The sequence below is a fragment of the Sphaeroforma arctica genome, assembly GCF_001186125.1.
Source record: "Sphaeroforma arctica JP610 unplaced genomic scaffold supercont1.66, whole genome shotgun sequence".
Classification (NCBI taxonomy): domain Eukaryota; class Ichthyosporea; order Ichthyophonida; genus Sphaeroforma; species Sphaeroforma arctica.
Genome location: NW_014040492.1, coordinates 159,776 through 172,023, shown reverse-complemented (window position 1 = coordinate 172,023; position 12,248 = coordinate 159,776). Strand labels below are relative to the sequence as shown.

Genomic DNA, 12,248 nt, shown 5'->3' with positions numbered 1-12,248 from the left:
TTAATTTATATATATATATATATACACTTGTATTTACAGTTGGTATGTAGAGCCAAGTTTATTCGTCCGATCCGGTATTCTTTTCTCTTTATAGAGCTGTGTTCCCAATATTTCTTGATATAATTACACGCGTCGTATTTTTTTAATCTGACGTCATACCGTATATACGTTCACCGATTTATTACTGTTGCAGTATCTACTCGATAACGTTTTCGTACATTGACACATTTATGTACTTGTTCCCTTCGCAGTGCTGCAACATGACCCTAACATGCTTTTTCGACCAACCGACGATGAAAAGATGACTGCTCGACCACTGAGTAAGGAAGAGAACGAGATCATGCCACAAGAATTGGCTGCTATCAAACTCGCGGAAGAGGGTAAGCTCGAAGAAGCGTATGCCGCACTCACCCAAGTTCTGGTGAAGGTGCCTACGTATGCATCGGCACACAACAACCGCGCACAAGTCTTGCGGCTGCTGAAGAAAGACGACGAGGCTTTGGAGGACTTGACGAAGGCGATTGAATTGTCAGAGGGAAAGGGGAAGGTGGCCGAGAATGTATGTTTATTCCACTTTTACCTTGAGGGTCTGTAGGCTCGAGTTTATCGTGGGTAGTGGTCTGTGCCAACGATATAGCTTTCATTTCATTCAGCAGGGTGCCTTGCGTTCTCCATATAGTGCGGTGTGTCGCAGTGGTCGTATGTCCCCACATCCAAGTCTTTAATATTGCGATAGACTAGAATCCGAATGTGCATTAATTAATTATAGAGTTTCATGAAGGCTAACTGAGACCTATGGTCACCCACGGTGTCTCCCATCGTATTGGTCTTTTAACACAAACATGCTTGTATCTTATTCACACAACCTTAGGCTTACTTCCAAAGAGCGGCTCTCTATAAATTTCGCAGGGACGAGGATAAAGCGCGTGACGATTTCCAGAAGGTACTGTTCGTAGTGTGTGTTTTGTTGGTTTGTGTTTGTGCTGCCGGGGCAACCGGCAAAGTGTACCACGTCTTGCTCGAATCTCTCAACGTGAACCCTGGTATTGGAGAGCTAGCATTGCTAGCACCATGCTTGGCGATCGCGAGAATCGTACATCTGAATTACGGGCTGCATATCGTCGTCGAGTTTCGAAGTAAATGTTATGCATATCAGTGTGACACGCGGCGTGATTTCGTATGCTTCAATATGGGGTTCGCAAGACTCACAGATAGTACTCCATTGTACATGCTAACGCAGGCAGCCGATCTGGGGAACATCCAGGCCAAAGAGGAACTTGTAGCACTCAACCCGTACGCACGGATGTGCAATCAAATGCTGGCAGAGGTTATGAACGACTTGGGGTCTCTAGAAGAGTCTAAGAAGGCTTCAGCGCCTTCCTCTGCCGAAACCAAGTAATAGTGTACGCCACTCTCTGGGAAGCATGTACACAATAATGCAAGTGTAACGGTGTGTGTATATGTTCATAAGGCTAAGTTGTTGGACACACACTAGCTGTGTGCAGCAACACGCTCGTTTGGGGTTCTGTCGCGTGTATAGTGCACGCTGAGGGGATTTATACAAGATCAGATTCGAAATCGGGTGAGAGTTCTCGCACAAACTAGAGGACACAGAACAATCGGATAGAGAGGTGCTTACCAACAATTGTTTAAGAAAACGAACTTGCTTCTGCAGGGTGCGTGGATTTGTGCATGGGGTACAGGATACCTCAAATACATAGATAATATTAGATGACGAACATACGTTAATAGGAAATAAAGCTGTGCTTCTGTATTGACTCGCAGTGTACGCTAAAATGTGGATTGAGGGTAAGTGTACATTGATAATGTTAGATGACGAACATACGTAAATAGGAAATAAAGCTGTTCTTCTGTATTGACTCGCAGTGTACGTTAAAATGTGGGTTGAGGGTAAGTGTACATAGATAATATTAGATGACGAACACACGTAAATAGGAAATAAAGCTGTTCTTCTGTATTGACTCGCAGTGTACGTTAAAATGTGGATTGAGGGTAAGTGTACATAGATAATATTAGATGACGAACATACGTAAATAGGAAATAAAGCTGTGCTTCTGTATTGTGACATGCAGTGTACGTTCAAATGTGAATTGAGGGTAAGTGCATGGTCTGAGGGATCGGAGTGTACAATTAGTATAGTATGCTTCTCGCACACATCTACATCATTGCTACGTAACACTACTAAGGGCGATTTTAGTAGATGACAGTACACCAATGTCTGTGTCGTTAGCGTTGCTCTCCTTACCACCGTCGCAGTGCCTATCATTCGATCAGACACACTTGGGCACATGAGACGGTGTTTAAACCCGTCTGTGCGTTAGCAGTTCTGTATCAGCGCATTCCAAATACTGCACATGACAACTAAACTGGTCGTATTGTTGGAACTTCACTGTGCATACCAAGTAGTAAATGGTTAACAATTTGCGATTAAATTATATTCGTACCTTGCGAGTGTAAGCCAGGTACAGAGTGTTTTTTAAATTTGCAGCATTGTTTATACTATATTCGTGCCAACTAATTGCTTCCACCATTTTTAGATTTATGATATTATAAGTATTCGTTTCTGGATTCCATACCACTTCGGTATTATATTTGCGGTGCTGATTACCAACTCTGCTATATTATTTGTACTTTATTTGTGCATCTCAATTGACTTTACTACGTGATATCTAAATTTTACAATATTAAATGTATTTTGTTCGTATACTCCACGTACTGAATTATTACTAGTGCTGAATACCAAACTTGTGGTAGTATTTGTACTGTTTGTGCATAGCACGCACATGCTTACTAATTTTGCGGTGAGCCCTGTCTGCTAGCCCTAAAAATTTAAAGACTAGGTGCATTAAGATATCTATAACTGAGAATGGCTAGGCCACGGAACAACATGCCCCACCCCAAAATGATCACGATGGACCAGTAGTGCAGGCTGGCATCGATCCCAAACGTATCAAAAACTTCCTGCAAGCGTAACCACCCAGTAGGAGTGGTAACCAAGATTTTGTGTTAACAAGGAGTTCTGAAATGGTTTATTCTAGAAGAACAAGTCAAGGAAGTGCAACGATTGGGCAAGGAAGGCGTCCTGAGTATACTCTCAACCCTAACACTTTGAAACATTTAAGACTAAACATAAATTTGTACACCCAATCGAACTTACTTTGCACCGAGTACATGCACACACACATACACACACGCATACGCACATCTTCACATATTTATGTGTCACACATACATGATTTGTATCTTCACAATAGAAGCCATTCAATACGCACATGAATGCATATTTTATATATCTACAGACAACCATGATTTATATCTTCACAATAGAGGTCGATCCATTCAATACGCGCACACACCTGGTTGGTTTGGAAGAACTCCTCACTAAGGTCTGCATCGGCGGGTAAAGTCCAATCCTTAAACACGGTGTAGCACAAGGCCTGCCAACCGTACCAGAAGTAACTCAGGTAACACGCCCAATTCAAATAGTCTGGCGATGCACCTGAGGGGTACAGGGACATGCGCAATTGACAGCGTTAGCATCGAGTGGATGGAACACAAAATAGGTTGGATTGAAAAGAAGATCATGTCTATTGTCGGGAATGAACACACACATGCAAGTGTGGCAATACAGAAGCTCTACAGTGAACAGTTGGAAAGGGCCAAGAGATAATTAAGAATCACAGCTAAGCATGAGCGGGTAGCACGCTCTGATGAGTGTATGCCTGTCTATTCCAAAACATGTCTCCATGCAGATAGAAACGGTCGCACGAACGACATTACAAACCCACCAAAGACAGCCGAATTGGCCCAGTCTGGACCAGGTTATTGTTGCATAGAAACAGGTAGACTTAGCGCAACACTTTAGTGGTTGTATATTCATACACCGGGCGCGATAGAGTGTGGTTATCTGTTATATAGGTATCTGCTGGCCATAGTCGAGGATATATTATATTTCATAGCAACTACCTGTATTCACAAGAAAGCCACAGAACACCAGGAACGCCGCGAGGACTGCGACAGTCAAGCCGTTCGCCTGTGCTGTATTCTGTGAGGTGGTGGTAAAAAGCGTAAGAAATACAAACGTGAATGCATATACATTACACTACACGCCAGAACGCTTCTGTTGTGAATTGTAATTGTACCGTTTGTATCGCTGGAGCGAGAGCAGGCACGCGCACAGATATGCTGGATCGTTTGACGGCGGGGGTTAAGTACACAACTTATCACCTTCCACACATTTAATTCTTCCTACGAAGCGGGTTGTACCGTGTGCGAGAAGCAGAAGCATACAATATCAATCGGAGAATGTATGTGTGTGTGGCTTTTCCGTAGATCTTGCACTGTGCATCCAGCTTATCCCATTGGCCCATTCACACATACCGCACACACGCCGGCGAGTAAGAACATGAGTCCTTCAGTCACCCACCACATCAGAATGACGATGAATGTGAAGTAGATCCACACCCCGATATCGCTCGAGTATCCCACCATCCAAAACTGTGGAGAGGAAGAAGGCAATGAAACGAGCTTAGGTAACGGACATGCCTGCTAGTTGAAACTAAGCTCTCTATATCGTCTTATATTCTAGTTAATACCTACGAATTGGGACTATGCTCTAGAATGCCTTATATTGTAGTTTATACCTATCGATACAACGAGGGAGAGGCGGGTGGCATATGTCTGTGTAGGCTTGTGTGCTGTGGTCAAATACACTCATCCAGAGAAAACAAATGCACATATCGCATTTGTTACGAGGTGGTACTGAAGCCAAGGAAGGTGCTCCTACGCTAGCATTCATTCATTGGCAGAGACACTCACTCAGGCATTATAGACACAGACTGATGATGTGTACCTGTATCGTGGCCAGAAGTGCACTCAGGATAAACCCTTCCACCAACATGGGGACCGAAATGCCCCAGAAGTAAGCTCCCGTGCTATAGAAGGCATCGGCACGATCACTTTTATAGATCGCTCGTTTGGGTTCGATAAGCATAGGCAGCTGAATACAATGGACAACGAGTAGGTTTAGCGTATAGATATGGTTCGAGATGGCCTGGGATTTATGTGGTGCAAAGTTTTGAGATGATTGTTTCACCATAAAGAGATAGATTCAATGAAGTTATTGTTGATATGATAGCATTTTGATGACAAAAAGATAAGTATTCCCACAGACAGGCTTGCCTTTGTCCACGTACCAGTAAGACCGACTACACCATACACCAGTGTAAGGCCAAGTCTGCTGAAATTCACTGCATCTAGCTGAATCATCAGCACAGGTCAGGGCCCTGTCTGAGGGAAACCAAACTACACTGTACATAAAAGCCTATCTACAACAACATGGTATTTATTCTTCATTTCAGCATATATGCACACAACTTAAAAACAAATATGTGTGCGCGAACCGTACCGCTTTTTGTGTGCAATTCTAGTGAGTGGTGTACTACTATGTGCGTATATACCAGTCCGTTTAAAACGCCCAAGCGAGCACATTGACAATGCACTCTGTATCGTTTTATGTGTTGCGCATGCGTCTCCAGGACTGGGCCTGGCTGACCAAACACTAAAACCCTAAAACAATCAAACCACTTATTAAACAGCAAGATGCGTACGAGCGGATAATATGAAGCGCATTCCACACATATCTATCTACACGCACAGGGGACACACGGAGAGACGCGGGCATACTTGGTCAAGCGTAAAGATCCCTGCAAACGCCATTATGGTGAAAATACCAGCCAGATAGCGCAGCGCTTCACCGGCGATGAAGTAGGTCCCCCGAAGGAAAATCAGGCCTGTGAGAGTTGAGTTTGAGAAGTGTGAGAGGAGTTGTATCTCGATGTATCATAAATTAAACGTGATAGATACGCCATAAGGAATGGGATGCCAGGCAGGGGCAGAGGCGATGCTCGCAGGTGGTGCTTGTGGCTACTGTGTGGGCCTCACTCAGTCGAAGAAGATGGACAAGCGATTGTGGATTGCATTTGGCGATTGGAGGTTGGTTGATGCACGGCGAGAATGCGAGGGACAATAGAGGAGATCAGTTTATTCCTTAGATGCAACGGACCACCAGGGTGCCAAAGAAGAGTGCCTTAAACACGCACAGTATTCAGTACAGTACACAAGCGGGTGGGATCAAGCGTGTGCTAACCAAACATAAATAGCGGAGATCAATTTATTCCTTAGATGCAACGGACCGCCAGGGTGCCAAGGAAGAGTGCCTTAAACACGCATGGTATTCAGTACAGTACACAAGCGGGTGCGATCAAGCGTGTGATAACCAAACATAAAACCCCGCTACAGACCAGATGCCTGTCGCGCAGTGTCGTAAATATAAGTACTGTGTGTACGATGCACACTTGACCTCCAATCGAGCCGAGGGTTGGTTGTAAAGCGCAACGGTATGAACATACCAAGCAAAGCGCCCGCTACACAGAAAGTCACTAGCCGTCGAACGATATCAGGCCAATTCCTCATGCGAAGGGTAGTTGCCTGTCTGATAATAGTCCTGGACAAATACATAGGGTTGGGCGGCAACTTTCAGTAGAACCAATATTGGGATACTTGTAGAATCTACGTAAACACGAAGTCTGATAGAATCAATAGACGGCAACTCCGAAGGCTAGCGATAGGTAGCTCACGTGTTCGATTATAGTCTAGGCCGAAAGTATATACTACAAGGGCAGTGACTTTTAAAACAGAGTTGTCGCAAAAGCACAAACATAGTAAGCCGACACGATTGACATCCATTCGAGGTCACTACAATTACATTCCGAAGCCGTGTGATATATGTGTTAAAAATAAGCATACTTCCACTGGAAGTACCATCCACGGTTGTACCGGCTGTTTATATCACTGACAGTTCCGGTGGCTCCCAGCTGCGTAATCAGTTCCGCCGCATTCGTCCCTACCTTCACTCGGTCGACCTTTGCCCGTGTGCGACCTTTAATGTGTTCATTGTACGACGCGACGATATTACTCACATTCTGCGGTAGGCGAACATAGGCACACAGGTATGAGTATCAAAGCGGGTGTGTACGTAAAGAGTGCTGGTGTCGTGTGCAAGTATGAATTTCTTGCGAAAGGGACCCTTGTAAAAGTTACTTACTAAACGACTCCGGGCGACTACTTGTGCGTACTCTGACGCTATTCAGAGTGAGAGTACACATGTATTTGTTGTATAAAACAAATCATGAACAATGAGTCCACGGCTGTTCAGAATGACGTATGCAAAACTAACGGCTGGCCATTCAATGCAACAAGCCGTGCACTGGGGGTCGCTGGTACTTACCAATACCACCCCTTTGTATTGAGACGGCAGAGGGTGCGCCATACAAACCGAACAACTAGAACTCTGAAAAGCATTCACGAGAAAGCTAGTCGCTTGATAGGTACTTGCTTAACTAGGCATTTGTTCACCACACGATTCAAGACGTATACGTAGGCCAAGACATAGGTCCTGACATGATGTACGCATTCATCTCTGAAACATGCAAACACACCTCATCATTCTCCGATGAGATGCCTCGGGTGACTATATCGAGGTAGTAGTCTGCCGCATTCTCGTTTGGAGGTACCATGTATCCCAGCCTATCGAAGTACATCTGAAAGTGGAGATGTCACAGGTGGGGAACACCGCAAGAGCGACCGTTGAGCACCCAGTTAACTGGATAGCGTGCTCGGTTGAGCAGTTTTCATGTTCCCAATCAGCATACACAGTAGAGACAACTGGGTACTAAGGGTCCTATTCGCACTAGAGGGTAGGCATGATAGTATCACATGTAAGATATAGGACTTGCAATTCACCCATACAATCAAAATAACGGCTACTTTTCTTTTTGGAGAATAAGAAGGACGAATTGGAGTTCAAACGTACGCCTGGGTGAGATATTGACCGATCTGTTTGGAGAATAAGGAGGCCGAATTGGAGTTCAAACAAGCGCCTGGGTGAGATATTGTCAGATTGTCAAACAGCTGAAAACGTGTACGCACAGAGCAACCATGCAAGCTAATTTCAACATCAGGCAAATATGCACAGCACCTTACCCCTAAATTCCTCACTGGCCCGTTAAAAGCCATTTTACCACCGGTACTCAGTAACACCAGCTCATCGAACATCTGGAACACACTGTATCTCGGTTGGTGTATGACACACATGATCAGCGTCTTCTCCTGGTTAGCGATATTGCGCAGACACCCTACAACTGTGTGCGCATCGGTAGCCGACAAGCCACTAGTGGGCTCATCCAGGAATATGATCATAGGGTTGGAGATTAGGCCTTTGCCTGGAGGTGAGACATAAGAAGTAGAAGATATATAAGACGATCAAGGTATATAAGAAGTATGTATATAATAAGAAGGCGTAGTTGAGTATAAGCGACCCGAGTGAGCAGTATTGATGTTGTTTATTACAGGTTCAATTGAGAGAGATTTATACAAGGGCATTGGCTGGCTGGGTATAGACAAGTACACACAATCAGAAGGCCTATCAGTGGTGTTGTACCCGTGTATGTTGGGGCTGTTGTATATCAATTATAACTCGTACTTGGCAAAGCATCGCCCAATCAGGAGCTACACCTGGGGTGAGAATTGGGTTCAAGCTTTGACGGCATACGCAAGCGCTGTATCTTTACTTATGTGCGAGAGTGGGCCTTCCGAGAGAGACCCTACGGATTGCATGACGGGTACAAAAGCGCATCGTATGTCCACACTACCACATACCCGACGAATACACACATATACATATACATACACACACACCTATGCTCACTCGGCGTTTCTGGCCACCACTGATCCCGCGTGTTTGGTCGTCCCCAATGAGAGAGTCCAAAACGCTTTCCAGCTGCAGATTCTTGGCCAACCAGTCGATCCTGTCCTCCACACCCTGTGGTGACAACCTCGTCTTCATTTTAATGTAAAACCTGAAGCATTCGCGCACCGTGATTTGGCCCTAGAACATTGAAACGAGAAGGCGAACCATTGATCACGGATTGATACTCTACACACATACAAGTATATACAAGTCAGTGTTTGCACATGAGTGCGATAGGCTGTACCCTAGAGTATGTACACAGAGGTTTCCACCGACCAATTGCACGACAAACCCCTATCGAAAAGTTGGCAATGGTGTCACCCTTGGCCTAGCATTGGAAGAGTGATGAGTCAGTTTTTTTTCCTTTAAGTCGATAATTAAGCAGAGACGAAGTTCACGTCCAACGTAATTTCAGAATTGCGCACTCAATCTAGACGAATAGACACCCGCCACCGCACATATGCAAGCACGCCCTTCCCTACCTATAAGACACCCAACACCGCACATATGTAAGCACGCCCTTCCCTACCTATAAGACACCCATCACCACACATATGCAAGTACGCCCTTCCCTACCTATAATACACCTACCACCACACATATGCAAGCACGCCCTTCCCTTCCTATAAGACACCCACCACCGCACATATGCAAGCACGCCCTTCCTCCTATAAGACACCCACCACCGCACATATGCAAGCACGCCCTTCCCTACCTAGCACGCCCTTCCCTACCTATTAGACACACACCACCGCACATATGTAAGCACGCCCTTCCCTACCTATAAGACACCCACCACCGCACATATGCAAGCACGCCCTTCCCTACCTGTTAGACACCCATCACCACACATAAGCAAGCACGCCCTTCCCTACCTCGAGTAAGTCAGACTGCGGCACATAGGCTGTGTATTTTGGGAACAAGGATGTGTCTCGCGGGTGACCGTTGATGAGGAACTCTCCCGTGTATCCCTGGGTCTTCTTAGCCGCCAACATAGTCAGCAGGGTTGTCTTACCACCTGCAAGAAGAGTCGCCAGGCATTCGGATTGCATAAGCAAGCCTAATAGTTTGTTGTCCATGCATTGGGCCCACAGACGCACACTCGGGTCGAATAATACACACGCCATCTAACCCTGAGGGGTTGCATGCACTCGCGCAAGCCCAGTCTGGGCTTTGGGAGACTACACACGACCACAAACCGCTCGGCCGCGGATCAGAAACCTTGTTTGCATCGACAGCGGATATATACAATACGATAGGTGCAGCCCGAAGGTCCTGCTTACGAAGTGGCATACAGGTTTGTGCATAAATTTCTAAGGCGAGTGCTTAAACAAACCGGCTTTCTTACAAACAGCATTACGTTGATAAGAAAAGATCAACGTATATGTATCTTCTAGCAGGGTCTGTGTGCGGTATGACACTTACTTCCACTGGGACCCATTATAGCCACCACTTCTCCGCCGCGGAAGGAACCATCTAGTGGTTCTAGCAGCACTTTATCCTGTAGGTACGTTGAGAGTCGTTGTGAGCATACATTCGGCACTTACCTATGTGCACACGTGCTCTAACCACCTTATCATTCCTGGGAAGCATGGAACCACAATCGTAATGGATTGACATGCATTTATATCAAAACACACAGATAAAGATAAACGGGTTGAAGTGCCTGAGAGCCTTTACACGCGCACTGTAAGCCAGCCACTCACAGGAGCCCTCCGCACAAACACAGTATACGTGCATGAACGTACCTTGACACTAAACGAAACATCCTTGAACGAGTAGTCGATGCCTTCAGATGCCATATCCGCCTCGGTTCGTAGAGGATCAAGGGGACCAGGCAAGATGCGCGACCATGTCTGCGACAAAGAATTAAGCCGGCGATCACTTCTACGAGTTTCATGGCGTGCAAGCTGCGGTAAATTGCCCAGCGTGTCTTGAGAGCCTGAGAGTTGGCCATGCATGTGGTATGCAAGTGAATGATGAATACAAGGGTGGATGTAGAGATGGTCTATAGCTTGAATGTCTGCCAAAGTGTGAGAGGTGACACACGATTGCGTTTGTACTTAAAGATGCAATGCGACTCTGTGTCAAGAACAGGGTCATTCATGATGTTGGAGTTGCCGGGGCGTGTACGCTGCTTGCTGCTGGTTTTGGGGATTGCAACGTCGGATAGCAGCTGACTGCCACATCGATTCAATCCAATAAGTAATCAACCACATTTGCACAGAGTCTAATGACGTACGGTCTCATTCCCAATGGATCTGAGCCTAAGCGTCGCGGTGATACGAATGACACGATAATATGCCGACGCTAATTGTGACACAGCACAGAAAACTATAGACATAATCGGTTTTCATCCCCTGGCAAGCAACCTTGAGCTACTACAACCATACCGATGTGTTGAACGTGGCTTTAAACAAGCCAAGCAGCACCCGCTTATCTGCATCAGCGTTACATACAAAGATTGACTATGGGTGGAGATATATCCTGGATATACATCCTCGTGCAGTCTTCGGGAGAATCATCTGTGCAACTACAGCCGTAACTTGAAGCAATATGAGCTAAGCGTACAATACACAACAGCTTGTGACGTCGTATAGCCAGCGTAGGCCATACAGCTTGTATACATCCATGCCATGTCGCATCAAAAGATATCTACCCTGATAAGTAGCCCCAACCTTGCGCATACACTACACAACAATGTTTTGTTCGGATATTGTAAAGCTTGAACCCCACAGATCCCATAGATATACATAAACGTCAACCGATTTCTCACCCGGAAAGTCCTCTTCGAATGCCTGTCCAAACTGCAGTTGGTCGCCTTCATCGTCGATCGCAGCCGGGGCTACAGCAGAAACCCAGTGTTCGGTTTCAGGGCTTACAAACTGCGGCCTCGACTCAGAGGATAATTCTTCCTGCTGTGACATTTCTATTGGGATATGATGCTGACCAACACATTTAATTGGCAATCAGTGACAAAGGTATGTGGTTGCCTTGACGATGACAGAAAACTGCATTTGCTGATTATAGTACCAGTAATGGGCAAAAATGAACTACAAAGATGCTACAAAGATGCTACTTTACTCAAATGACCCACAATACATAGTGAGGTTGCGTATAACACGGGCAGATCGACGACAAAGTATAGGCATATAAGAGGTTCGGATTTGATATACAGATATGCACATTTCCAGTTAATCTATAAATAAATTCAAACTCATAAAGTGGTACCATTGTGCGCGTATAGGTAAGCATCACTACAGGAAAATAAACTTTTACATCATCAGCGAAATACGGCAGTAAAAAACACATCTGCAAATAGAATCGAATATATCAAATGTGCAATTATTCTCTCTGGATTTAGACAACAACTAAAAACAAGTCTACGTTAATATCAAGTAGCTAACTTATATTATAT

The 12,248-nt window shown here is 45.3% G+C and overlaps 2 protein-coding genes across 3 annotated transcripts in view; one reads left to right on the top strand and one right to left on the bottom strand.

Moving 5' to 3' along the window:
* Nucleotides 1–246: 246 nt before the first annotated feature.
* SARC_01634 (hypothetical protein) lies at nt 247–1,874 on the top strand. The gene is made up of 3 exons (XM_014304652.1): nt 247–559; nt 872–943; nt 1,241–1,874. Exons 1-3 carry the CDS (start codon nt 272–274, stop codon nt 1,397–1,399), a joined length of 519 nt encoding a protein of 172 aa, XP_014160127.1. The 5' UTR covers nt 247–271; the 3' UTR covers nt 1,400–1,874.
* Nucleotides 1,875–2,621: 747 nt separating this feature from the next.
* SARC_01633 overlaps nt 2,622–12,248 on the bottom strand; it is a 10,952-nt gene continuing 1,325 nt past the window's right edge. The window contains exons 2-17 of one of the 2 annotated variants that reach the window (XM_014304651.1): nt 11,607–11,775; nt 10,579–10,772; nt 10,256–10,331; nt 10,052–10,108; nt 9,706–9,848; nt 8,779–8,968; nt 8,065–8,303; nt 7,521–7,622; nt 6,829–7,004; nt 6,432–6,526; nt 5,707–5,813; nt 4,874–5,020; nt 4,402–4,518; nt 3,988–4,066; nt 3,378–3,520; nt 2,622–2,982 (exon numbers count right to left, since the gene is read on the bottom strand). In XM_014304651.1, the coding sequence (XP_014160126.1) occupies nt 2,851–2,982; nt 3,378–3,520; nt 3,988–4,066; nt 4,402–4,518; nt 4,874–5,020; nt 5,707–5,813; nt 6,432–6,526; nt 6,829–7,004; nt 7,521–7,622; nt 8,065–8,303; nt 8,779–8,968; nt 9,706–9,848; nt 10,052–10,108; nt 10,256–10,331; nt 10,579–10,772; nt 11,607–11,775 (2,166 nt within the window). In that variant the 3' untranslated portion in view covers nt 2,622–2,850. The remainder of the gene's footprint in view (nt 2,983–3,377; nt 3,521–3,987; nt 4,067–4,401; nt 4,519–4,873; nt 5,021–5,706; nt 5,814–6,431; nt 6,527–6,828; nt 7,005–7,520; nt 7,623–8,064; nt 8,304–8,778; nt 8,969–9,705; nt 9,849–10,051; nt 10,109–10,255; nt 10,332–10,578; nt 10,773–11,606; nt 11,776–12,248) is intronic. The other variant, XM_014304650.1, reaches the window with a different exon arrangement.

Excerpts from the sequence above, each read along its gene's own strand:
- SARC_01634 (XM_014304652.1), top strand. The coding sequence starts at position 272 with ATGCTTTTTCGACCAACCGACGATGAAAAGATGACTGCTCGACCACTG. Across the intron at positions 560-871 it reads AGGGGAAGGTGGCCGAGAAT|GCTTACTTCCAAAGAGCGGC; the intron begins GTATGTTTATTC and ends ACACAACCTTAG. Across the intron at positions 944-1,240 it reads CGCGTGACGATTTCCAGAAG|GCAGCCGATCTGGGGAACAT; the intron begins GTACTGTTCGTA and ends ATGCTAACGCAG.